Here is a 27158-nt window from a genome sequence, read left to right as displayed (position 1 = left end):
GCGGCTCTCTGAAAAGTAGAAGCTAGGTACTGGCGGTAATAAGTTTACTACCGACGCTTATTTACTATAATACATGTGAAGAACGATTTTGTAATGATGTGAGTGATTCGGTGTTGCAATTACAAAATTCACAAAATTAAATTGTTTTCGTTCGTACTAATTTATTCACCGTCAGTTGTTCATTCAAGTATATTATTGATATCTTGAAAGCACTTTACTTCACTATGACATGGCTTTAATAATTAATCTTAACTTAAATAAATGTCGAGCCAATTTGGTGAAATAGTTTCCAATGGTCAAGAAAATCTTACAAAAAAGAGAGATAGAGAGAGAAAAATATGAAGATGAAAATACAAAACAAATAGTCATTATTATCAATCTGTAGCAGAGCAGATCTTTATAATGGAAAGAAACAACAAAAAGCGTCTCTCTGGAATTTGAAGGACTGAACACAATACAAGCTACCGAAGAACTAAGAAACGACCGTTTTGTCAATAGTAATTTTTTTTTTAATTAAACTTTGACATGAATACGGGTATTTATAATACAAAGAAAAACTGATTTTCTTTGAGCCAATAGGGGAACTTAACTTGAATTCATAGTGTTCTTATTAACTATTAGCTGCTTACTCATCTATATTATTGCTATTATGAAAGCACTTGACATATCCTTACTAATAATACAAATGTTTAGTAGTCCAGTAAAATTTGATGAACATCTGATGATAAAAAAAATATACCAAAACTATAAAAAAACGAAACAAGTTTTATGTTGTTAAATACAACATGAGACAATCATGTGATTTTTCGAATCTTTAACAGAGCATAAACACTGTCAACTGTTATTTTTGAAGTTAGCGGCTTGAACAGAAAATGAGTTTTAACTGTCTGCCAACAAATAATTTCAAATTGGTCATCCCAAAATTTCACAACAGTTTCATTGCCACTGAATTGTGATACGCATGCAGCTTCATTAATCATATTAAACTTGCATTAAAAAAAAATAATTTTATATTAAAACATGTAAAAAACTCATCATATTTTTCAGTGCATAAGTTTCTGTGTAAGCAAGGAAAAAGAAGAAGCAGCTAGACTATTTCAGCCGATACGATCTCCAGCGGCGTTGTACATAGTTCTCTCGGTAATTTAAGCCCTCGGCCTTACTGGTCCACAATTATAGATTTGCTCAGCCGATACTCATAGCAGGTACAACAACTACTGTTCATGTTCCACAACCGTGCATCAGTAATTACTACTTTGTGTTCGTAACACGGTAACATGTGTTACAGGTGGCACTGTAACAACTGCAACGCTGTTAACTTGTTCCCATGTAAGACAAAGAACTGCGCAACTGGACAAGGAGTCTATGAAGGCGAGAATGTCTACGAGATGAAGTAAAGGAGGTACGGTACCGCTTGATTCCAGTTCTCACCTCTCTTTAAATTACGACAATTCGTCATGCCGAGAGCGAAGAAAGGCCATCTTCGGGTATATCCATAGGCCTACTTGTAGCATAAAACGATTAGATACGACTTCATTTTAGAATCGCGTATTAAGGAACTCGCACTCAATGTTTTGTACAGCAACTGTTGTTCATGTCCCACAACCGTGCATCAGTAATTACTACTTTGTGTTCGCACCACGGTAACATGTTTTACAGGAAATGAAAAGTAGTTACTGTACCAGCTATGAGTATCGGGTGGTTATTTAATCACGGAAAAATTTTAGCCTACTGTTGATTCTTACATAATTCTGACTGTTAGTGCGTACTGTTCGTTTATCCGTAGTGACATCCAAATTATCAGGTTGAACATTTAATATGTAGTGCCTCTTTTGTGCCATTTGAAATATCTGAGCAGAGCTTGATCAAGTCGTAGGTAATGTCTTCTGAGATGACAGAATCGTGTTTGTAGCCAGGATGCTGATCAACAAAGTCTCGAATCCATTGAGCTGTTGTCTTTACACGACCTTAAAAGGATATAACATATTTGGGTAGGATATTATTTCTTTGAAGCCTTTTTTTTTTAAACTGAAGAGCATGTTACGTTTGTTTCAGAATTTCCGGTATCTTTTTGTTTTTATCGAACTTGACAAATATTTCTCAAAATAAGATTGAGATTAATCAAAGTGAGAGTCTCCCTTAAATTTATTTTTCCCTTTTATAATTAAAATATATCGTTAATTATCGATTACTTTGTTGTATATTGGCTTTAATTACACAGCTTAAATATTAAATTAGTTCGATTCTCCTTCCTTTATATTTGATTTGAAATTCAATTTACTCAAACTTATGAACTACATTATTACATGTTTTAGTATGGGATGCATACGACGAAAATCGACCAACATCAACGGGCATCAATAAACCTGATAGCATGTGATGATACTTTCGATCCATACTCAATTGGATCCAATTCCATGAGAAGTCATTATTCGCAAACACAACTATACACACAAACGCCGATGCGACTGCAAGACCCCTGAAAGAACGAGAAGCGCAATATTTAGTCAAACCCCATCCCTTTCCTCACCCCAACATGTCACCAATCATGGAATATCATGAATATTCATATGTGATGATGATAATCTCAGCCAGTTGGGACAATTTCCTAATGCTAATACCTCTCTAAACTGTACACCAATATCATGCTCTCAAAGCACTGGTATTGACAGTACAAACAGTTCCTAACCTTGATCTTATAGAAACATCATATTCATACTGCTCGTACTTACAATACAAGTGCAGGACATGACACAACAGTATAGAAAAAGTTATCCCAACTGGGTGGTTAATATTGACATACCTGCAGCTCTATCAGAAATCAATTTCAGGTAATCATTAAGCGTCGACCGTTGTTCCTTATCAATATCTTTCATGGAATCGATGTATCGATTGATGAGTGGAATGAGACCAATGAAGTCAGCCCCTTCTGGTGTAGCGCCACCATTTATAATGGTGTTAATGTTCATCTTGCAAATAACAGTTTCATCTGAACCTGTTGAAATTAATTGATCATTTTTTTTTTAAAGTGTTGACAGTTGTTGACCAAGGAGGTTGGTTTCAAGAATAACGTTTATTTTTTTTTTTTTCTATCTATATACCAAACTTAAAGCAGAGAAGACGCTGATTTTTGCACCTAGTTGACAAGCTTTTAATATAAAACCGAATTGAAAATTAATAAATTGTTGTTATGAGCAAACTATTAATGTTTTTTGCACATACTTTTAAACGTTGCTTTTACATGTTGATCACATTTAGGCTTAGTTTGGAGAGAAGATGAGCGGTATCACGTGATACCGATTAATGCCTATTGTGTAATAATACTACCCCTGAACACCCACTGTAAGGTTTGCTACTTGTGATTCTAAGGATTATATTCTCAACATTTGTTGTTCTTTTGCGGACGGGGAGAGGGAGGGGATGGGAATGTTGAGAGATTTTAAGAGACTGATATAGTATCCTAAAATGCGTCTCCCTTCCTAAATATGTTATGAACAATAGACTAAACAATTAACTCCTACGTTAATGTTCCTCACTCAAATGGGCAGTGAGGGGATGGGTCGAATTAGGGTGTGGGGGGGGGGGGTTGGAACGTTCCTTACTCAAGTACGGGTCCTTCCGAAAGTAAAATTCTCCTTCTCTTACAGCATTACGTAACTTGGCAATCTCCATGTTCTCATCAACCTAGTACATATGAATCAGAAAGGTGAAGAAAATTATGAAAATAGAACGAAAGTTGCACTGCTCGATTAGTCCCCAACCAACCCCACCCACTTGCCACTCTGTTTGCAGATTTGCACACATCTAATACCAGCTTTGATCTACACATTGTAGTTTAATAAGCCCCAATATGTCTATGTGAGCAATAGTGACACAAGCGTGTTACTTTACATGCAGATAAAAAACAACTTGCACATACCATTGAGATGGGCATTGTGAAATCCAACTTGAGGTTAACAATCGTTTTGCTGAGTAAAACCATAAAGACTACGTAAGCAGCATTTTCAAAATCTGTCAACTGCGTCTGTGGAGTAAAAGCATTGATTCACCACAATGGAAATATATTCTTATTTCTACATTTTTCAGCCCACCCCTCCCCATTAAAAAAATTGAAACGCACGTATCATCATTCCACACCCTCATCTCACCCAATCTCGTAATACAGATCCCACCTCATCATAGGTCCTTGTTTTTAGTTTTCCCAATGTTCCATTTCACAACGTGTATAAAAAGGTTCTATTATCTCTTATAACATTACAATTAATTTCGCATCTTAAATTACTTAAAAGCATTAAATTATACCAATTGCTAGCTGTTTCTATTTATAAAAGGAATCAATTCTTAGTTAATATTGTAGAAGGCATCATAGACGACCACGATGAAGTTACCTACATCCATTGTACGAAACTCAGCCCTCCATCCAATGTCTGAATTTTCCGGAGGAACCTTGAAGCGCACGCATTGCCAATTTGTCCCGGCTATGTTCTGTAAAATAATTGAGAAATCATCAACTAGGCATTGGTATAACTATATGCATATTAGTACTGGTAAATTAGACGTAATAGGAATGTCCAAAATACATACGGAATAATATTTTTTGTCCCTGACAAAAAAGGGCTGTAAATAGACCTCAAAGATATTTGGAAGGCAAATATTAATTGGATAGGAGAGATCGTTGAAGATGTACCTCAAAATGATCAGACTCGTCTTCATTTTGATGTAATCGCTCTTTGAGGATGTATAACGGATCCCTAATGAATTGGCGGGCCATGTGTCTAGCAAAGAGGATATTCATTCCTGGAAAGAGAAAACGGTTATATATTATATGTTATCCAGAATAGTCAGAAGGTCAAACCAACAGGAACGAATTATCATTCAAAATGAGAATAGTATCGTGTTTCTTCAAGTAGATAGCAAACACTGTTTGGTTACTTCCATTTCCATCTTTATTTAAAATAAATCACTTTTCGAATTATAATCACGTTGCTGTTATTTATCCTATATACTCTAGTCCGGACTGATAGAATATGTCATATGCAACTAAAAATTATATTATTATTTATCGTTTCCATGTTCGAAATTTCAAGGTTTTCCATCAAGACCACGTAATAAGTAAATATGGATTTTAAACGTGATGAAATGCATCCCGATTGAAAGAAAGACTGACCTTGGGTGACATATTGTCCCAAAGTGTATGGACTTGAGGGTACTAACATGGTTTGGTTGTGGAAATGTTGGGTACAATCGCCTGTCAAAAATGGATGCGGTCGAAAGTGTCTAGCTCAATCTCGATATTGGGCTTCCTGTCATAAAAGCTTTTTGGGACCTTGGAGGTTGATGGTATTAGAAACTTACCTTCGTTAACAAACTGCTGACAGAGTTCCTCGTCAAAAGGAAAGTAACTGTCATTCAGTTTTGCATTGACTGAGGAGAGATATCCATTAGCTGTACCCATCCGAGACTTTGGAATTCGAAAATGTTGATTCTCTAAAGGCTGTCGTTGAAATAAAAACAATATAAACTGCCTGTTTCATTTCTGTTATGCTTAATTAGTACAACATATGGTATAAGTGAAATTACAAAAATATAAAATAATTGTCACTTCTGTCTGTCAACACTTCACGAACGAATTTGGTGCTGCAGATTTTGAGCAAATCAAATCGCCCTGTTCAATCGCGATGGAAAATTTCAGCAAGTATTGATTCCGGAGGAACAGAACAACGACGCGAAGCCCAGTTAACGGAGGCACAATTCAAGAAGAATGTTAGCAATTGTTGTAAGCTAGGTAGATCGGAGCATGGTTGTATCATCAGGAGAAAGGCAAGAAATGTCACTATGGTTTACCAGAGAGGTAATACCGTGATAGAAAATATAGGTGTTCAACTCTTTCCAAGAGATGTACCAAAGTCCTGACATTCGTCTAGTGTTCCTTTTGAATCGTTATTGGACACTTTCGATAGATTTCGAGACGACCTTTGTAATCACCTGTTTTAACGTGTGTATGTGTAATTACTCATTTTAGCTGTTCCATGTTGTGATCTTTAAATTATTCTCTCTCTCTCAATTATCCCTGTGCATTCTACTTCTATAACATGGTAATGCACGATACACGCGGTTGTAGCTCCTGTTGCGACTGACGAAGCCTAAGGTGGTCATCCTAACGGTAGTTTAAATACATAACGTTAGATTATAGCTCTAAGATTCGCACTAAACTATGTCAAATAATTCTACGTTGTAAAGACCGCTTCTCTGTAGACTGGAGATAAGTGTGAACTTCTTGTCCAGATGTATATTACAGTATGACTATGTCCTCTCTAGAATGACCAGACGAATTGGAGGTGGCAAATTAAACTTATTAGCCTTGAAAACTGAAATGAATGGTTTGTAGGCCTAGATAAAAGGAAAACATACTTGGGCTTTGTGGCGAAGGCCGTTTTCAAGGTTACACTTATTATAAATATAAGTATATATTATTAGATTCATTTTTTTATTACATTTAGATAGACATCCACTTTAGTAGTACCATTTATTCTTTGCAATGTTTATCAAAAGACCAAGGGATCAAAACTTCGATAGATAATATCGTCAGCTCGGACATGCCGGTTAAGTGTTCACGATTGCAGATACACTAAATTTACTTCGTTCCTCGCTTACCTGTCCCCTCACAACATTAGCACCTCATTCTACTGTGTCAAGTATGCCCTGGTAATCTTTAAACAATGTGCACCTTCATCAACCGGCTTTCCGGTCGATGCCCTTCCTTCTAATTCTACCATCCAAAGTGTTAACACATACGTTTCGTAGTGGATTAACATCTTACGGAAATTGCCCGGAATATATTGGATTTTTACCTTCTTTAAATCCTATTGGATTTCAGACCGTTTTACAGTCGTTTACAGCCTGATAAGTATCATTTTCTTCTAAAGGGAGGAAGTTTGGGGCTGTTTTTAGTGTGCGACCCATGCCCATGTGTTCGTTTTTGAGTAGCGTAACGTTACTTTTTCAGGAAGTAGTTCCGCGAAACTGCGTCGTTCGTTCCGCCTGTTCCGCGCTAGCGCGGATGGGCGGTATCTCACCTTTTGTATACATGTTTTATCTGTTAAGTGTTAAGTGTTCACGATTGCAGATACACTTATACTATAATGTGGCGCATTCATGCGTCTGCTGCATAGCAACGAGGAAGAGCATGTCATCCCGAATACTCAGTAATGTATTACATCGCTTCAAATATTACTCTAAGATAGCCATTACCGGTAGTAACCCTGACTTCTAACATTATCTACGTCTCACTATGCGAGACCGCAACTTTCTAATTCTGAGCTAACTATGGCAAAGCCTCTGGTGCTTATTCTCTCACAATAAAATGTTTCAATATTTTCCAGAATTCAGAAGAGTCCCACTCGACCGGCGATTTACTTTGCGTTGAGCATCCTCGTCTCCCCCACTCATCTCCGCCCGGTACAAACTTTCAGTTTAATATACCCACAGCTTCTCTTAATGCATATGTTTTTTCTTTCTTCTTTAATTTACCTTCAACCCCATTTCTTCTTGTGTTCTACAATCCGCTGCGGGAGAAAGCGTACCCCATCGGCAGTCCCATTCCGTTAGGAAGCCCTGTCTAATTGGAGCTGCCGCAGAAACAGGCATCTGATTTGAATAAAAACAAAAGAAATGTGACCTGTTATATTTGTTATGCGAGTAGAGACGCAATCAAAAGTACACCGTGTGACCGTTTGTAAGTTACAAACTCGTTAGGAAATCAAGATTAATACGAAAATCCATCTCTGATCAGTGAATCCCTTTCACATTGATTACTTGTAGTTAAAAAGAATAATCCTATTAGTTATAGAAACTGTTCTTTGCATCCAAAATAATATATAAAATGCCACACCAGTAACTTAGAATCGACATTTTTAAATTTAGGATTGCAAATTGATACAAATTTGTTATATGTTTCAACGACGGATACGTTCGAAACCGACTCATGAATTATTCATAACTATTGTAGTGTGACGTCCTCCGTTCCTTTGTTTGTAATATATATATATATATATATATATATATATATATACATATATATATATATATTTATATATATACTTATTTATATAAATATATATATATATATATTCATATATATAGTCATTAAGTTGTAGCTCTGCTCTGCACAACTTCTGTATGAAGGACACCCTTCAGAGATCAAACGGGTAGTAGCATGTTCTGTTAAGTACTTATTTACAGAAGTACCTCTTACATATCGTTCGAGACATACCATGATAGGACTTAAAGGTACAAACTGGTCGTGAATATATTTGGCTTCTTTCAGATCTGACCCTTGAACTGTGACTTGCAAGGCTGCTACACCAACCCCTAACACAGCAACCTCCAGTACCACGTGACCTGGTTTGGCTGCCTCATGCTCGGACACCTGACTAAGATCAGTGTTTTCATCTTTGAAGACTTGAAGTGTAAAGGGGGGAGAGAAATGGAAATAAAATTTATAACGGGCTCAGTTTGTTTATTCACAATTTCTTTAAGCCATTTAAATGTCTGGCTGTTAAATCAGCAAAATATCGATCGGATGGATGGCATATTAGATTTCCAGTAGGTTATATATCGGTTAAAACTTGGTTTGGAATAAGCCACATTCCCTTAGAAACTACCAATTTACAGTTTCATCGAACGCCAAAACCAGCGCCGTTTTAGTTACCTAAAGTTCCTGCTGCTGTTGCAAATGTTAATAAACCACTCCTTGGTGAAAAACTTACATTATTTAACATCAGAATGAATTCACATCTGTAACAAATTTTTACGAAAACTAAAGTTTTGCATAACGACAACAGACGAATGGTAGTACGCCATCAAGCTACCATACTCCATGTATACAATGAGAAGAATAAATTAGGCGCAAGATTGAGATAAAACGAGTACAAGGGAAAATGACCTCCTTAATGATCTAAGTAAATGTATGTAATTTATATTCCATGTCAAACATCCACACGGGGATGATCTTATTATATTATACCTGGTACGTTTATCGCTACTTCCGTTCCTCGCCGCTTTTCCGGATTTCTTATCACTGCTCTGCAAGTTAAGCACAACATCAATAATGTATCAATTCATTAACAACGTATATTGTTATAACATATATTGTCTGGATTTACAATTGTTTTGAGATGTTATTCCTTAAATTTCTGTAACTTCATTGTTTTAATCTCGATTCCTTGATGCAACGATTTCACATTGGCTTTCAACCTCATGTATGGTCTCAACTCCTTCATTCCGTACTTGTTCAAAAATGACTTGTTTTTTTCCTTCTTAATCTCCCTCAATTCTTTCTTCCTCCATGACTAGTGACCTCATATTGTTACAAGCCCTCTTGACTATAAATCTCCTCAACCAATTCATCTCCTCCTAACTTCCATCTCTCAGCTCTTCTTTATGTCTAAGTTTGCTTTATTCATTTCCAATGGTCTTGATTCATCTGTCAGTCTTTGGACTATTTTAAATGTCTTAATTGTGTTTTTGTTTCGGTAGAACGGTTCTGGGTACACTGAAAAAATAATCTAGTCAATATTGCCATGGACTAACGTTAAATTAGTCTGTAACGTTAGTTAATGCACACGGACTAGCAAAAATCTTCGTTTCATCGCTGCTTCTTAGTCAGTTTACACTGACTAAGGAAAATATAATCGCAGCTTAGTCGGTGGCGACGGACTAAGGTATTTTAACCCATGGACTAAGAACGATACGGACACCCGATTTACGCCATAATCGTAGCTTAGTCGGTGTCGACGGACTCATGTATTTTAACCCAATTCGATTCACTTCAATTTGGAAACCGAGAGGCAACGGCAGCTTGCTGGACTTGGCATAGTTTCATACGATCACTCTAAGCAACTTTCAACCGTAAATCACCCAAGAAGGTCTTTAGAAGAATGGAGGTATTAACTGCCATCATCGGCCTACCTGTTATTCCTTTAACTTGAAGGTAAAATTAAAGTTAATTGTTAGGCCACTGGCACTAGTATTGTATTATGGTTAGTGTAACGCTACCGTTGTCACGCTGGCGTTTCGCAAATACACAAGTGCAATGACAGTGAGTAGCCTATAGGCTTCTACTGGGTACTGTAGTGCATTCTCAACACTAAAGTGTGCATTCTAAACACCAATTAACAATGTGTTATGTGTGTATTGGGCTAGATTGAACAGTGGCACATAATCTTCTAATTTATTCCCAAACAAATGCTGGAACTATAAGTCTCAATAGTTTATTTGAAGTCTACACTCATTTGGTAAAGATTTCCCGTTATTTCCCATGTGAATCTAAATGGGTAGGCTTTGTGATATTGAATAAGCAAGGCTAGACCTTCAAACGTACAGTCACAGTAGGCTGAACAAATTATGTTGGCTAGTCAACGGTATTATATGTTGCGAGCAGTCAGGATGCACGCTTCAGTTCTATTTAACCTTTTCATTTATCATATTTTAGTATTTAATTTCCGGTCACGCCCAGGAAACAATTGCGACATTCCTTCACGGTCGACTTGTTTACTGTAAGAATTATTAACCGTTTTTTCTCAGGAAAGCTTGATAGTCTGAAGTTATTATAACATGTGCTTTTAGTATACTGCCAAAAGAGTAAGTTGTTGTATTTGTATTGATATTTTATGTAGAAGTAACGGAAAATTTAGTATGTTTAGTTTGGTCTAATTGCACGTTTTTTTTTTCTGTCCAATGTAGTGCAGGGTTCACTTGCGCGAATTCAAATTATTCTGTTTATGTATGCATCGATTCGTAGATTATGATGTTTGTTTGACATTTATTTGTAATTCAAGCATATCTGAATGAAACTCATTGACGTAAATAATAGATCAGATGATACAGTTTAACGCAGTTGCTAAAACTCTGGGTATTCTCTAGTCTTCGCCGGTCCATTATATACTTTAGTACTACTAGTAAGACTAAATCAAACGACCGAAAGACAAACTTAGTGTAACAAAGTACTGATTCTCCTCTAGCCTAGGTCTAAACAGGCTTGTTATGTGAGCAAGCAAAATAACAACTAAAAACGATTAGGCCTATAAATAAGTTGGCTCAGTGCATTTCTGTTTCTAAAATTTTATATTTTTAAAGATCATAAAAACAAACAAAGATTTAGCCCATGTTCTATTATCTCTGTATTCTGGGCATTTGATTCTGGTTGCAATGGTGATGACACTCTCGTTCAAATTTTCAGCTTTATACAGTCTGCTTCAAACTTTGGGATTGTTTTTTGAGACTATAGTGGAAGCAAATCTCACATAACTTTGTGGTGACAACTTTATTTAATTTTTTTTCAAATGATGAATACTTTGCTGTTTCTTTTTTCCAGCAGGAATTGAAAAGCCAAATATCTTAGTCAAGGGTGAGGTTTCCTGTGATGTACAACACCAGTGTGGAGGCAACAACAGAAGAGGAAAACTGTGTTATATATGGCTTAAAGACATGTTTTAAGATGATATATTGGTACCCTTCGCAGAACAAAAGAGTTTATCCAAGAGTCCAAAAAGCAAAGGAACAAGTACCATAGAGAAAAAAGATGGATGAGTGAGTTTAACTATTGTACCCAACTGTTTAATGATATTAAAGATACTTTTCATAACCTGTTTAAAAAAAAAACAGTCTAGTATATCATTTACGTGCAAGCTTCATAAGTTTGGTCAAATTTTCACTGATCTGTAGAGTGGGGTACCCAGTAGGTTTCAAGTGGTTACCTCATGAGCTGACCTAAGTCAGCCTTGAGGGGTCAATTATAGATCACTGGCAGGGGTACCCCACCACCAATAATTACTGGCGATGGCCATTTGTTGCTCTTGGGGCCATACCTGACACATTGTTCTTACTTTGATGTGTTACCATGAAAACTGATCTAGGTTAGCTATCAGGTGACTTTAAAATTGCTCTCCCAGCCACACCCACACAGTCGGTTTGCCAGTCGTCTGGTTTCATATACAGGAATGCACTGTGAACATTGTGATGTACAAGGCAATTGGTTACCTTCCCAGCTAACCAAACCCTCTGGGCTCCCGGTCTATTGGGATCATTATTAACATGATTAACATAATTATTAAGCTTTGAAAAATGACTTGGTGTTATGCTGTGCAAAGCTAATAATTATTTGGTAAAGCTGCTATTCCTGGCTTATAATTTGAGGGACCTAGATTTAAATGTATACCTCCCAATATGTTATAAAATTTTAATGTAAATGTATGTTTATGATAATGTGAGTTATCATGTGCTGTATATCATATTTTCTGTTCACAGGTCAATAATGGTGCAGATTTTGGCTTCCTGAAGACAAGTGGGAGGCCATTTGTAGTTAAGAGAAACACTTTTTGTTCGTGAAGACTTATCTGGTGTCGATTTGGGGTCCCACTTTAAAACGAAAGTCATGAGGAACCCTTGCCCAAGATTCAACTTTGCATTATTGTGCAGTGCTATACTTTTGCGATTTATGTTTGATCCATTAACCTGTCTTAACTTTGTTGGAATAAAATCATATTTTCAGATTTTTGTTTACAGTGATGTCTTCTCTATCTGTCGAAAGTCAGCCTTCGTAGACATCAGAAGTTTTATCAGAAATAAATACTGCCAACGTACACATTATTTGTGTTTCTTCTGCTCTCTTTTCTTTCAGTGATGCTAGTCAGTGAAACTAGTCGGGTTTAATTCTTTCAGTGATTCTAGTCAGTGCAACTAGTCAGTCGATACCGACTAAGAAAGGTTAGTCGGGAGAGGCACCATCCTGACTAATGTAAAACCTGCTATAAACTAGTCGGTGGCTCATATAAACTAGTCGGTAAAGACCGACTAATGTCACCAACTAATGTAACTGACTAATATACATTTACCGACTAAGAAATTGTTGATCGACTAAGCTGACGGACTAAGATGACCGAGTAAGAAATCCAACTGACTAAGGAATAAATTAGTCGGTATAGCAACTGACTAAGGCTATGTTAGTCGGGAGAGGCACCAGATGGACTAACGTTATGTTAGTCGGTGAACCAATTTAAGTTTTCAGTGTACTTTTATGCAGTTATTTGTTGAGTTAGTTTCAACTGTGCATGTGACAAAGTTATCTTTATGGTTTACCCGTAACGTGGAAATGGGCAAATCAGTTCTTCTGTTGCAATGATGAGGTCTTGTAAAGCAGATGTCGGAGAATTCACGTGGTTTCTTGGTATCCGCGCACCTTTGCAACCATTTCTGAAATTGAAATAAAATTGTCACTGAATCCAAAGATCTGGTATCACTTATTGTGGGTTTTTTGTTCATCTAAAGAGTTCTAAATTGGTCATCGCCAATTGATAATTGAAATGTCAAGCAATAATAAAGGGAATGATAAAATGATATAAGTATTAACGATAGAGTGTGTGTTGTTTCGACCCCAGCAGGATCTCCTTCAAACTAAATCGAACATGTAGCAAAGTTAAATAGATAGTCGTCGACATACAGTGTTATTGGAAACATTGTGCAATGAACTGAGTATATTAAAGGCAGCGGCATTTGAAATACAATGGGGCTTAGCAATCGGGAGGTTGGGGGATCGATCCCTGGCCTGGTCATAGTAAATGTGGGTTTTCATCCAAGAGCAATCTATGGTTTTCCCATCTGAAATGACTTTCTGAATTAAAAAGATTGCAAATTTGAGTTGTTAAATATTGAATTGTAAGCCACCCGACGTGAAAGCTGCGGGCTACTCGCACATTTGTGGTCGTTTAAGCCTTGTAAACATAACTGCCCGATAATTTTAATTATTGTGATTATATCAGTGGAATGTGGTATGAAGGCTGGAATATCTTATGCAGGAGTGCACATGGGGGCGTTATAGGTGATCAGATGAATTCCTAATGAAAGAATGGTTACCACATCAGGTCCATTTTGAAACAAACCTTGGAAATGATGAAAGGGTCAAACATGCATCCAATCGTCCGTGATGACTTCTTAGAACACTGTTGATCTGTTTCCGGCTAAGGATGATATCGAAAACAAGAAGATATAATTACTGAACGTATACTAAACGGTTAATAAAGTATATTTCCATACATAATACAAAACATAATAAGTGTAAAATATGATTTTTTTAATTATATTAACAAGAATATATATTAAAAAATAACCTATGTGTTATATCAACTATGAATATCCTTTCTGAAGCTGCTGCTTAGTCGTTTAGAAAACGAGTTAATGTAAACTAAGATAGACCTTAATTAATTTTCATTAACTGTGACGTATCCCCAATGTCCCTTGATTGACATATTAATTAGCTTCATCAATGCTCTTCCGTATTGCAATGGATGTAGCCAATTACGTAATTCACATTGTGAGCTGTTTGATTTAAAATTAGTTCTACATTCGCAAATCCATGCTATGGCCACTCCTGTGGTGAATGAATGTACACATGCGGCCAACCAGAAGAAAGTAATAATGAAGGTCATATGTTCATATCATTTTGTGTTACAAGTTCAGAACAATTCGTGAACAAAACGTGAACTGTTCTTTGACAATACTGTCGCCTTTATCGGCACACTAGGAAGCTGGAAGCGACAAGTTCCACGGACACAATGAGAACTTTCAACACATGAGCTCCAAATATATGGTTTTATTTTGCCAATATTGTAAGAGTACTTAGAACTTTCAAAGGGATTTTGCAATTTATTCATAGTTAAGAAAGCTAGCTGACTTTAGCAAGTACTTCGAAGTTATTTCATCATTTATAATTATACACATGCTGTAGTCGACATCATCAAATAACTGCGTTGTGTTCGAATATAGGCCTACATACACAATATTCATATACTCATATATACATACTCATATATACATACTCATACATACTCATACATACTAATAAATACTCATACATACTCATATGTACATACTCAATTAACATAAAATTAGATAAAATTAGTGTCACGGAACCCATGACACCTAGGTATTTTGAAATGAACATTTCTGCTGTGTCGTGGAATGTTTTGATCCAAGTATTACCGCCATTGCCTAAGTGGGTTTTCTTACTATCAAGTTCGATCCTCAAGAAGCCACAGGATTTTCGTCAAAGCATAAGGGCAGGTGAAGACAACTTGCCTATCAGCGTAAGTATGTTTTAGTATTAAAGTAGAGTAAGCTGAAACACGACGTCAATTACGTTGAGACCAAAAGGTGAATTAGGTAACGTATTCATAAATAACGCAAGTTACGCCTTCTCTCAATTGTTATTATTACTGTACCGACTCCCAAGTAAATATTAAAAGATGCTTGAACAATTAGTTTGAGCATTGCTTAAAGCAAATGACATCAGCATATCACAAGTCAAATGTAAAATAACCAACAGTGTTTGATCATTGAATGGCAATTTCGTACATAAGGTAATGTGTTTGTACCACTACATGAAAAGCGTTTGTGATAACTCATTATCCGTACTTACCGAAGCTTCATATTAGCTTCGACAGCAGTTAATGACGTACCATCAAGCTCAAATGGTTTCCCTGGGGTACTTTCTATGAGATGTGCTGGTTGTTCCGTCACCCAAAAAGAGCCATATTCTCCACAGAACCTGAAGATACAGTGTTCAAGTTAGTTATGAGAAATCATTACGTGCACCCGATACTCATAGTTAGTACAAAAACTACTGTTCATGTCCTGTAACACATGTTACCGTGTTACGAACACAAAGTAGTAATTACTGATGCACGGTTGTGGCACATGAACAGTAGTTGCTGTACTAGCTATGAGTATCGGCTGTTTCGTATGGCATTTCAACATGGGGACTATGAAATATGTTATTATATGTTTATGCTTATGGCGTATTCATGGAAGTGGGCATGGCGAAGTAAAACAGTTAATTTAGCGCTGTAAATCATAATTTAAGCAATGTAATGGATTATGTACAGTGTGTAGTTATGTGCATTCGACAAGTTTGAATGTGCTTATTGTAATTGCTGTTGTTTGTAAATGTTAACTTAAAACCATTCTAACCTTGTACTACATAATATGTTTGTTTAAAAGTTTCACTGTAAATAGATGAGATTAAGTTTTACTTTTATCACTGAGCCCTCAAACTAATAATCGCAGTGTGCATTACTGATGCGCCCCATATCTGGCTATGATCTGGTTGTAACAACATTCTACAATTTATTTATAGTCTGCAATCTCTGAAGCCAGTCAGCATAATGCTTGTTTGAAGCCCGGGAACTTACCAGTACTTTAATTTAGGGATATGTAAAAGGAATGTCGGGTTCCATATCCATATTAGATATAGCTTAAATAAGGTAACAACAATAAAACATTGACCAAAAATAAATTTGTTGTGACAAACCATGCGTTAACACTTGCATCATCACATGCTAGAGATTAGATGGTAAATACAATAGAAGCTGCAAGAAGGTGAATATGATTAGATGTTATCGAGACGCGTTACTTAAATTCATACCGCAGGAATAAACTAATTTGGAATAAACAACACATTCATATTGTTCATAGAAAGATATTCAACATAGCTAATGAAGTCTTATATAACAGAACATAATTAAGGGCAAGTGAAAAGAAATATTTCCGTCGAATAACGTCCGTATCATGTTCTTTGCTGAGCTATCACATGTTCATTTCAATTTATTTTTTCCTTATAGTGTGCTTACCTTTGTTACTTTAACGTAACAGAACACATCCAATTGTCCTTAAGTTGTCTTTATTTATCTATCTGAGACTATTTGGAGACTAGTATACTAAGTCTGAGTTTGAAAAAGACGAGACGAATTCCTTACCCTGGATCCTTAGAAGCTGACTTTTGCACCAGGGGAATAACATCCATATTGTTCAAGAGGAGGAAGGCTTTCCTCTCAGAATGATCCAAGCTGATGAGCATGTGTTCTATCTGAAGGAAGACATAACTAGAACACATAACATTGCAAGTAACATTTTGAAACATGTTATTTCTGATTCATACCATATGTAACATGTCTGACATTAATTTGACGGTAAAATAAATGATTATCACTAGCGTTATTACGGAAATGACTGGACAATAACGCTTCCAGTCGTGTTCGTAACTTTATTGAATGGAAATTGTCGTTATTGAATGCAAAATGACGACTTTTTGTTAATCCTTCTGAGTGCTGGGAATCTGTGGTATACATCCTGACATTTTTATTGAAAACATTCATTTTTGGCCAAAAATGGACAATTTTGTAAGGCAATAATACTCTTATGAGTTTGTTAATTTTTGGCCAATATGACGATTTTTTTTCATCCTTCCCAAATTATAAGTCGTCAATTATTGTATAGTCTAGTCTTGTATCTATTCACTCTGGCGAAGTTACAAATAAAGTGAAGCTTATGACTGCTCCATTCCTTTCATGGAGAAGGCTTAAAGTGCCTTTTCAAACTTTTCCTTAGTCAGTTCGTTGTTGTAAATTTGCTGATAAGTTTCCATCGGTATATTGCACATCTCTTGTTTCTTCCGAACAACCGGATCTTAGTTTAGTTTAGTAGAAAAAAGGATCAGGAGGGACACTTAAGTCCCCATCAAGGACCCTATAGAGAGAAAGAAACTGAAGCCAAAAACACTCAGACCCTATTACAATGCTTGTCCAAAGCATTCTTAAACCCATTGACACTACTTACAAGTACAACTTTCTCAGGCAAACCATTCCACTCATTCACAACCCTATGACGAATATTAATCCTACTAGGTATAACTAATGAGCAAAGCAGACACTAATAAAGAAGTGGGCGACTGTAAAGAGGGTTATTTCTACCTACCTCATCTCCCCACTTGAATGTTTTGCAGGATCTATCCTTCACCTTATGATATATTCTGATAAACTGTTTGACGCCTTGTTTTCTCACATGATCAGCGTATTTCTGTGTGTCCTCCCAGCTGAGCAGAGTACCTTCCTGGGGAACCACCATATTGCTATCTCAAGTGGAGCAGAAACGAAGTATATTAACTTGACATGAAAACATTCTTTGAAACCATTGGTCCATAAATCTAACCAACCAAGTATTTTCTCAAAAAGGTATAAAATGGATCAAGCTAAAGCATTCTTGTAGCATTAATCAGTATTCGAATGTTAGGGTTCAAGTAGAAAAGACTTGTGAGATTTCAACATTTCGTCTCTCAGACATTTTTAAAGTTATCATGAATCACACGTTACGATCATGAGTGAAACAATTAGTCAAGCCAATGACTCAGCAGGGATAGAAACATTCATTAGTATTAAGAAAATATGAAAATTAACTCAATATGATAGCGTATGATCATGGTGAATTCCAAATTAGATTGAATAAAAGTAAGACATGTATTTTTCCAACCAAGTGATTTTAAACCCTGTGTTTCGAAGCAAAGTAATAAAGAGCGCAATTTATTATATTCAATTACCTGTAGACTGATCACACCTTAGTTTGAAAAGACCATATTCATTCCGTAAACCTGTTCTAGTGTAAATAATTTACAATAACCAGATGCATTGACGTGTATCCATGCAGGATGTCGGTGTGAAAATTGTGTTGTATAAGGTGAAGGTCAGCTATTGATTTACATTCACTTTAAAATACTAATGTTCAATTGATATATTAATATAGATTTCCAAGCGCTTTATAAACGTTATAGTACCCCTGGTCAATGATAACCTTTCCCAGAGACAGTCCCTCCAGTCGGATGCAGTTATATACTGCGCCCAATGACACCCTAAACGGTAGTGCGTTAGGGCTAACTGAACTAACTCAAACTATAAGGAAATACTGATATGCGGCAGTTTATTGTTATGGTTATTACTAATGCGTTTGAATGGTATATAATCGAAGCAAAGCACTAAAGAAAGCATTTTTTCTATTCAATTACCTGTAGACTGATCACACCTTAGTTTGAAAAGACCATATTTATTCCGTAAACCTGTTTTAGTGTAAATAATTTACAATAACCAGATGCATTGACGTGTATTCATGCATGATGTCGGTGTGAACAGACATTACACAACCCTTGGTCAATGATAACCTGTCCCAGAGACAACCCTCCAGTCGGATGCAGTTATATACTGTGCCCAATGACAAGTAACCTCACAGGTTACCTATTTAACCCCTGGACGGAGAGAGGCAATTGAGATAGCGCATCTTGGCCAAGGACACAACGTAATGAACTAGGAAGGAATCGAACCAGCAATCCTTGGATCACAAGTCCGACGCCTTAGACAATTGGCCACCTCGCTCTCAATACAGACAACAAGCTAACTCATACGTCAGTTATGAGGGATGGTGTGAAATCTCCCAGGTGTATGTAAGTAACTACGGTAAATGTAGAAAGTGATGAAAATTAGGTACTCCTAACGCATGTAGCAACATGATAACAACGGTTAAAAAGGTAGAAATATTGTCCTTAACTCTGGTTGAGTTTGGCATCAAAAAGTTTGGACCTACTTGTATTGCTGGGTAGGTTACCATTTATTGCGTGATAATAGTAAATTTAATATACAGCAGACTCACATTGATAGTGACCTTCTTTTCAGAGAATAAAAAAAGGTATCCTTCAAATATAATTTCAATATTAATGGAAAACATTGTTCATTTCTTTATATTCTTAAGAGAACACAAACATCACATTAATCCTCCGACCTCCGAACTAAAGTTCCTGCGCAACGCACAGATTTTAAATGAAGGCTCATGTCGCATTAAACTGCAAGAAATGTGGCACTTTGTGACTACATTTTGTGATGATGTCAATTCACAGAATGCTTATGAAAATGACAATATGGGTAGGAAATGTTATTTCAAATCTGTTAAGATTGTTTCATCAACTTTTTTCTTTAACTAATTGACTTTACTGCCGTGTTTAAGGTTATTTCCTTGACGATCATCCAGCGTTTACCTTTTGTCTCAGTCATATCAAATAGCACATTGATATCGTACGGAGTACCAGTATGTTCCTGTAATATGTCATACTTTGCGTTGTGCTTTACTTATCCTCTAGAAACGGATGATTGGATGCGCTTCAATTTGGCTGAACATGGCTGAAGCTTTTCATAACTAATTGGATATAGTCCAGATGAAATGTTATTTTGAAACGATGGATAAGGAAGCTGTTCTCAACATCCTGGTCATAGTTGTATCCAGTTTTACTACATCGAGATGTTGATATACACACACACACACATACGTATATATATATATATATATATATATATATATATATATACATATATATATATATGCACATATTTGGCACTATAGCACAATTAGAGTTGTGTCAATCCGTATGGAATTTGAACCATTGTCACAATGTTCACCTAATTCGACCTGGTTGTGTGTTATATTTTTCTGTCATCATCATTTTATGGATGCTTGGATGTTGAAGATAATGAAATAAATTACTGATACTTTAATAATCTTAAAGCTTGAATGTAATCTAATGCGTTGTACAAATTCCCGCAAGTTACAGCGAGTGCTGGTAAATGGATTGGGCAGTATGCCAATTCTAAACTTCGACCTTGCCAGCTCAAACTCTAAATATTCATGGTGGTAAGAATTTGCATGTGATAGCTACCATACGGTCGGAAGAACATGTCAGTTACAAATGACTGTAATAAATAATGACGAAGTTATTGTGTAAGTCATTGGAAGCAATTCATTGCACGTTGTACAATACCTTTTGTATATGTAGTTTGCCAAAAAGGGGCGTGTTGCTATAATTGGAAACAGGCTGTGAAATGTTGTGTTTTCTTCGCTTTTCACTTTGTTGGTTTGGCCTCGGTTATCCAGGGTTCCAACTGCACCTACATTGATGTGAACATAACACAAAACTATTGACTGTAGTAGTAGTCTATATAGTCCATATATCAAATAGAGCAACATCATAACACAATAACTGTCAATGCACTTCTATATCACAACTGAAAATACCTGTGTAGGAATTGAACGGCCATTTTGTTTTGTTTTTACCTGTAGGATTCATAGAACATGTTGATCTTTCATTAGTCAAACGCGTCATTAACCGTTTAATATACCAAATCCAAAAGACTCTGTGCTCGACAACTACCATGCATGTTAATGTAATTTGCTAATGTTTTATGTAAAAGACATATGTTATCCGTCACGCGGCGTCTGCATGCTACAAGCTTGCTTGAACAAGCAACATATTATGTTACTATATAGTATCTCTCTCATTGGGTTGGTATGATCCCATCAGGTTGTAACAAATCAAACGCAAAATTCGGTTTTAAAATAGAAGGTTGTCTTTTCAACCAATGCATACCACGGAACCTCTAAATGAAAATTCATGTCATTTATAAAAATAAAAATGCATGGTTTATTATGATACTTATCTGAAGAAACATTGTAAACAAATTAGAAATCCTTAGCGATGTTAATATGTTAATATATATGTTAATATAGTTAATGTACGTGAGTCCATAGTCTGTCTCAGTGATGACTAATAAGTGGGGGTGGGGGTGGGGGTGGTCCATGACCTCTACCATTACAGTCGGAAGATTTTTTTTTTTTACAAAGAGGCGGGGAAGAATGTAGACCCCATGTGCATTTGGGTATCCAGAGGTGTACATTGGTAAACACACCGTCCCCAGAACCTCACACACAAATACACTGCAGAGCAATCTTGCGTTAAGCCATACTTATAGAACACATTTTACACTCTAAAATTAGCATCATAGTGCACATTTTGATATACAAGCTTTGGCCTTCTCTCTCTCCAAGACATATCTATATAGGAATCGATTCAACGACCTCACGGCTACACCCCTCCTCCACAAAATCTTGGATGCACCCCTGGCTCTTTCATAAAGGTTCAATCAGTTGAGGGAAATTCAGAGGCTCAAGCCACCCCTCCTCCCTTCTCAACGTTTGGAATCCTGCGCACGTCACAGACTAGTTCCTTATATATGAACCCTTTTTACAAATTATCTCTTCTTAATAAAAACCAAACATGCAAACAGCAACGGAATTACAACAGAGAATTACAATGTCTCGAAATCTTGCTAATTAAATCGCAAGCCCGTATCGTTAACTGAAGCTGTTCATTCCTTATTTGTTGTTGAATCGTTCGATAGAATATTGGCAATACTTGTAAATCCCATTTGATAAATCAAATGAACGGATGTTAGCAATTGATATTTCCTTGAAAACTAACATCCTATTCTACTTATATAGTCCACCTTGTAACTATTGAAACGCACGAGTTTTTTCTTCGAGTTAGTGACAGACTCGCTTATACATCACTACGTTTGACAATAATCAACATTGCCAACAACATCAAAATCATTTAGTTCTCTATCAGGTGAATATGACAATCCCTCCCATAGTGCCGTTCTGCTGACTTACCATTGATATACCTGTCTGTGATAAAATCATAACAAGAATCACATTAGACTATAAAATCTAAGTATGGTACAAGAAAATACAACGTTAAAAATCGAATAATGAAAGCAACACATACTGTTAAGTCTGATCCGGCAATCCAACATATCATGAATGACTCCCGCCACAACTGAGTCTATCGTAGTCAAATAGTACATTGCCTGCATTTTGATCACACTATACAGTAATTCTGACCAACCGTAACCTCCCAAACGTCTGACTGGTTCAAGGTTGCGTGTTATGTTGATCAAAGCTAGCAAAAGACACAGTGTTAACACTGCCTATGACTCAATCTGCCTCTTGTCAAGTTGTGCTTCATTTGCTCACATATTTTTATGATATTGCATCCTTCCAGCGTCATAATTACTTTCTTTGCTTTTGAGAGAGAAATAAATGAGTGGTTACTGCAATTATTGTCACAATCTTGTGGTGGGTCGTGGGTCGTGCATGCGCTTGCAACATTATATTACTGTAATGCGTTATTACAATGTACTCGTATCTAAAGTAGTGTGTGCTGCACTGGAGCTTGTTTCTATGAATTCAAACTAGCATCAACCACAAGCAGTGGCAAGTATCTATACGGTAGTGCGTTAGGGCTAACTTTACTAACTCAAACTATAAGGAAAATACTAATAGGCGACAGTTTACTTGTTATGGTTGTTACTAGTGCGTTTGATTGGTATATAATCTTTAATTTAAACTTATAGTAATCTTTTTTCCAAATATTAGTGAGGTATTTGAAATCACTCATATTTATTTGAAGTCCTATATAAGGGCATGTGGGGAATATCGCCAACAATTTGGTACTTAAAATCCTCCTTCCTATATATATCGTAACGGACGGCTGCCTAGGCCCGAAACTAATTCTGATATGCGCTTACAATGATTTTTGGTGGGATGGGGGGGGGGGCAGGGGAATTATGTAATTACATTATTACTCTTGTATAAAAACAAAAAGATTGTGAACAATTCAACCCACGGTATGACGAAATTAGATAACTTAATACTAACTTGGGATATTTTCTGAGGAGAAACGCGCAGAATAAATTCTAGTGAAATATCAAACTTCCTACTCCATCTACAGTATTTAAATGAAGGTTCACTCATGCTTTACCATGAACGTGTCCACATGTAGAATATCCCGCTAAAAATTTTATGCATCTTAAGATGAAAACCATTTTGTATCGGGAATATATGTTGTTTTTTTTCAGAGTCAAATTGAGATGTGTCATCAGAAAATATAGGTTTAGGAAAGCTAAGTAATGTTAAACAAATACAAATTTTCTTTTATTATTATTTATTTTTGGGGGGGGAGGGGGTTATGGAAAAAACGTTTTAAATGCTTTTTGTCCAGAACCATACGCACTTATTGGAAGCATCAGGGTGCATCTCTATCAACGTTCAACATAATTTGCACTGTTGTTAACAGTTTATTATAAATGTTACCTGTCAATATCTTTCTGTGGTTATAACATTTGATATGAAATGTTTCACAAAAATGATTACATAAACTGTTTTTAATATACAGTATTAACCAAGTCTTGCAATATAATATACCCTATTATGTAGAAAGAGTAACTTTATTGACCAAAATTAAGTTTTATGGAAATGAAAGATTTGCTGATATTAGAATCCTAATATAAATTTGCTACCAACTGTCAATTCAGTTTCGTCCCCTTAAGAACATGAGAATGAATTTTTTTTCTTTCAAAACGTTCATTTCATGTGTGCGAAGAATCCTGTCAACTAAACGAAAACGAAAGTATTTCGAAGATTTATGGAATTGAGTAAAAAAACAAATAAAACCCATTGATCATCTGTTTTCATTAAAATTCAAAGAGTTTGCTATTTATAAATCTCGCCATCGGGGAAAAGATGGAAACATTGTTAGCTTATTCATGATATAAGAATTGTGATAATCCGTCAAAGAATGGGGTCCTGCTCGAGGCACTCGCAGTAGGTATAATCTCTCTTTAGGAAAAAGCGAGAGCGCATTTCCAGATGACGTCATACGGGATCATAGTGGCGAGGGTGCTATTTACAGATAACGTCACATTATTACAGTTTTATTTAAATAAATATATATATATATATATATATATATATATATATATATATATATATATATTTATCCCCCGTAGGACCGTAGACTTTTTAATCCCCCGTAGGACCTCTCGCGAGGTCGACCAGGGGTTAAACTCATTTTTATTTGTTTTTGTATATATAACTGGATACTACAATGTCACGGCTATTGAAGCCAATTGAAACAAACAATCATGACATCATCGCAATGCTCAAACATTATTGGCTCAATTCTACATCTGCCCATGAACCAAATCAATATCTTAGTGTTCAATAATATTCATTATGTCATGCAAATACTACCTTCTGATTGTAAAATTGCCCCCTTGTCCTATCTTAGGTTCCAAATTAGAAATTGTCTTTGTTCTAAGCACACCAAAATCTGAGCCAATCTAAGCGATCTTTCTTCAACATGCGCAGAACCCCTATATTACATGGATAAATCTTCATATAGCGTCATTTGAACTTTTCGGCGAGAAAAACGAATTACCCATCAGCAATACAATGATAAGATATCAACAGATTACAATTCTCGGTCTCTTACATTGTGTATGAAAAATATATACCATTCATAAATATGATATATTTCTTCTGCAACATCGGCCCACCCTCAACTGACTCACTAAAGCTGAATTTTAAATTTCTACTATACCACGGCTATACCGACCTCTTTCACGTCATCATACAGCTATATCAGTACATTTTATTTTAATTTTACATTTTAAAATCTGCTTCCTGCTTTGTCAATCAACTTCATTGTGTTTTTTTTTTTTGGCTGGAGGAATTCTTTTCGGCTTAACAATGATGAGGTCCCGCACAACTTAATATGACATTCAATTGAAAGAGAGAAGAGCCAGTTAACATTGTATTTACTTGCTGACGTTGCCCGTACGTCAGAGGACTAATAAAGGTTTATATGTGGACTTCAGAACATAAAATAGAGGTTAGGGTATGGTAGAATAACTCGACTTTACCGTGACTACTGACAAGGCACAAATATATGAAAATCAAGGAAGTGTTCGCATGAACTTACAACATTGTCTCAATGCGGTTTAGATTGCCACAACATCTCAACACGTTATGTTTTCTAAATTCAACTTACGTATATATTAATGTCATGCTTTCCATTCTCAACATTCTTATTTTCTAGTACTCGTCTTCATTGTTTGTCTATAGTTATCGTTTCTGTCCTCATGTACTGCTTTTTTGATTATTTTCTTCGTATTGTTCTGGTTGATGCTAACCATTTTCTCCACATTGAACCACTAACTATTAAACACAATACCTCTTGGCTTGCCATAATAGATATAGGGAAGGTTCGAATCCTTCAGGTTTTCAAAGCGCAACTTTGTAGATTCATTGCAAATATTTTCCATTTTTCTCACAGTCTGCTCTGACTTGTTCATTCTTATAAATCATTATTCGTCAGTCATTATTTATTTCGCTCTGTGTTATTTTATATGCACCTTTTTTGATAACAATCCTGTACCAAATCATGAACGCATATGCCACGGTCAACATTAACAGTTTACTAGCTGTACATTATGAGCTTTCTATTTTATCGATGAAGGATTTAATATATAAAGGATTCATTTCATTGTACGGCATTTCTGTAAATATTTCATGCTAAGCATTTGCAAGGTATTTATCTATCTCTGTGCCGATGTAATCTTTTATCTGGGATTACTGCATTCGAATTTACGCATGTTTATATTTATATTGTTAGAGAATGTGTAATAGGTTACCACTTATACAGCGTGAAGACAGTCAAAATTTAGTCCCTCTGTTTAAACCGGTCCCTTAACAATACAACTCACGGCAACACTTCAGTAAACATGTACCAAACATGCAGGAAAACCAGCTGAATCATTCCACACAAGTGTATTAATGAGAGGTCGCATGCTCATTGATATCATAACCTTATATTACATCTATATAGATGGTCACATAACACACTGCTATCTCTATGCTAACAGTACAGTGACCCCCGAAGGCTAGATACTTCTCATTAACAAATATCTGAATCTGTTCTATGACATCCTGACGCCCCTTTTCGCCAATATCATGGACCCCGTATGACGCCGTCTGTAAATAGCGTCCTCGCTTATTTCTATTAAGCGACTCTACATACTCCTGGCCATTTCCTTATCCCAATGCAATGGAATATAACTAGAAGCAAGTAACTATATAATTGTTCAAATGACAATCCCAGTTTCATTAAACTTAAGGTTATATTGGAAGAAAGTTGTTTCAAAGTTTATGCTACTACTCATTAAGTCGGGACTCAGCATCATTGCGATGTGAAATTCTAAAGAGAACAAGCTTCGTCGACTACTGCACTAATTTCCAACAAATCTGCACGGATTTGTCCGGTAACGTTGCTTTCCAGTAGTCGTAATGAATTTTAAATTATTTTCGAATGTCTTCAGAATGACTTGAAGATATTGTCTTGGTTGCCAATTATCATCTACAACCACTATTTTAGGCTCTATACATGTTCAATATTACGAGTACTGATTGAAAGTGCTCGTAATATAGAACAGGTATAGAGCCTAAGCCGGTGAAGTGAGTATTCTATGGCAAGGATTTACGTAACCAGCACTCAGGGAATTTCATTGGACTATTCATCCGATCGATTATGTATTCAACCAACACAAATATTGTTTAGG

At 36.1% G+C, this 27158-nt stretch overlaps 2 protein-coding genes across 13 annotated transcripts in view; both read right to left on the bottom strand.

Moving 5' to 3' along the window:
- Window positions 1-141: 141 nt before the first annotated feature.
- Window positions 142-22628, bottom strand: LOC139976826 (glutamate--cysteine ligase catalytic subunit-like). 7 transcript variants are annotated; one of them, XR_011796282.1, is made up of 18 exons: window positions 22487-22620; window positions 20684-20810; window positions 17806-17959; window positions 16809-16918; window positions 15473-15601; window positions 13938-14015; window positions 13138-13251; window positions 9026-9084; window positions 8273-8460; window positions 7531-7647; window positions 5356-5494; window positions 4688-4797; window positions 4393-4485; window positions 3920-4024; window positions 3603-3684; window positions 2804-2995; window positions 2330-2479; window positions 1826-1967 (listed from the first exon to the last, which is right to left on the bottom strand). XR_011796282.1 is itself a non-coding variant. In XM_071985640.1 (17 exons), the coding sequence occupies exons 1-17, from the start codon at window positions 22572-22574 to the stop codon at window positions 1801-1803; spliced, it is 2052 nt and encodes a 683-aa protein (XP_071841741.1). In that variant the 5' UTR covers window positions 22575-22620; the 3' UTR covers window positions 142-1800. The 7 variants fall into 7 exon arrangements, 4 of the variants coding, with proteins under 4 accessions (XP_071841741.1, XP_071841742.1, XP_071841743.1 ...); XM_071985640.1 differs by lacking the exon at window positions 2330-2479 and having other exon boundaries at window positions 142-1967; XM_071985641.1 differs by lacking the exons at window positions 2330-2479; window positions 20684-20810 and having other exon boundaries at window positions 142-1967; window positions 22487-22628.
- Window positions 22629-22642: 14 nt separating this feature from the next.
- Window positions 22643-27158, bottom strand: part of LOC139976824 (uncharacterized) — a 59893-nt gene continuing 55377 nt past the window's right edge. For all 6 annotated transcript variants that reach the window (XM_071985635.1, XM_071985634.1, XM_071985632.1 and 3 more), the window contains one exon: window positions 22643-22782. The gene's annotated coding sequence lies outside the window, so the exon portion shown is untranslated. The remainder of the gene's footprint in view (window positions 22783-27158) is intronic.

Source organism: Apostichopus japonicus, chromosome 12, assembly GCF_037975245.1.
Source record: "Apostichopus japonicus isolate 1M-3 chromosome 12, ASM3797524v1, whole genome shotgun sequence".
Taxonomy (NCBI): domain Eukaryota; kingdom Metazoa; phylum Echinodermata; class Holothuroidea; order Aspidochirotida; family Stichopodidae; genus Apostichopus; species Apostichopus japonicus.
Note: the sequence above shows the minus strand (reverse complement) of the source record. Positions and strands in the feature narration are given on the sequence as shown.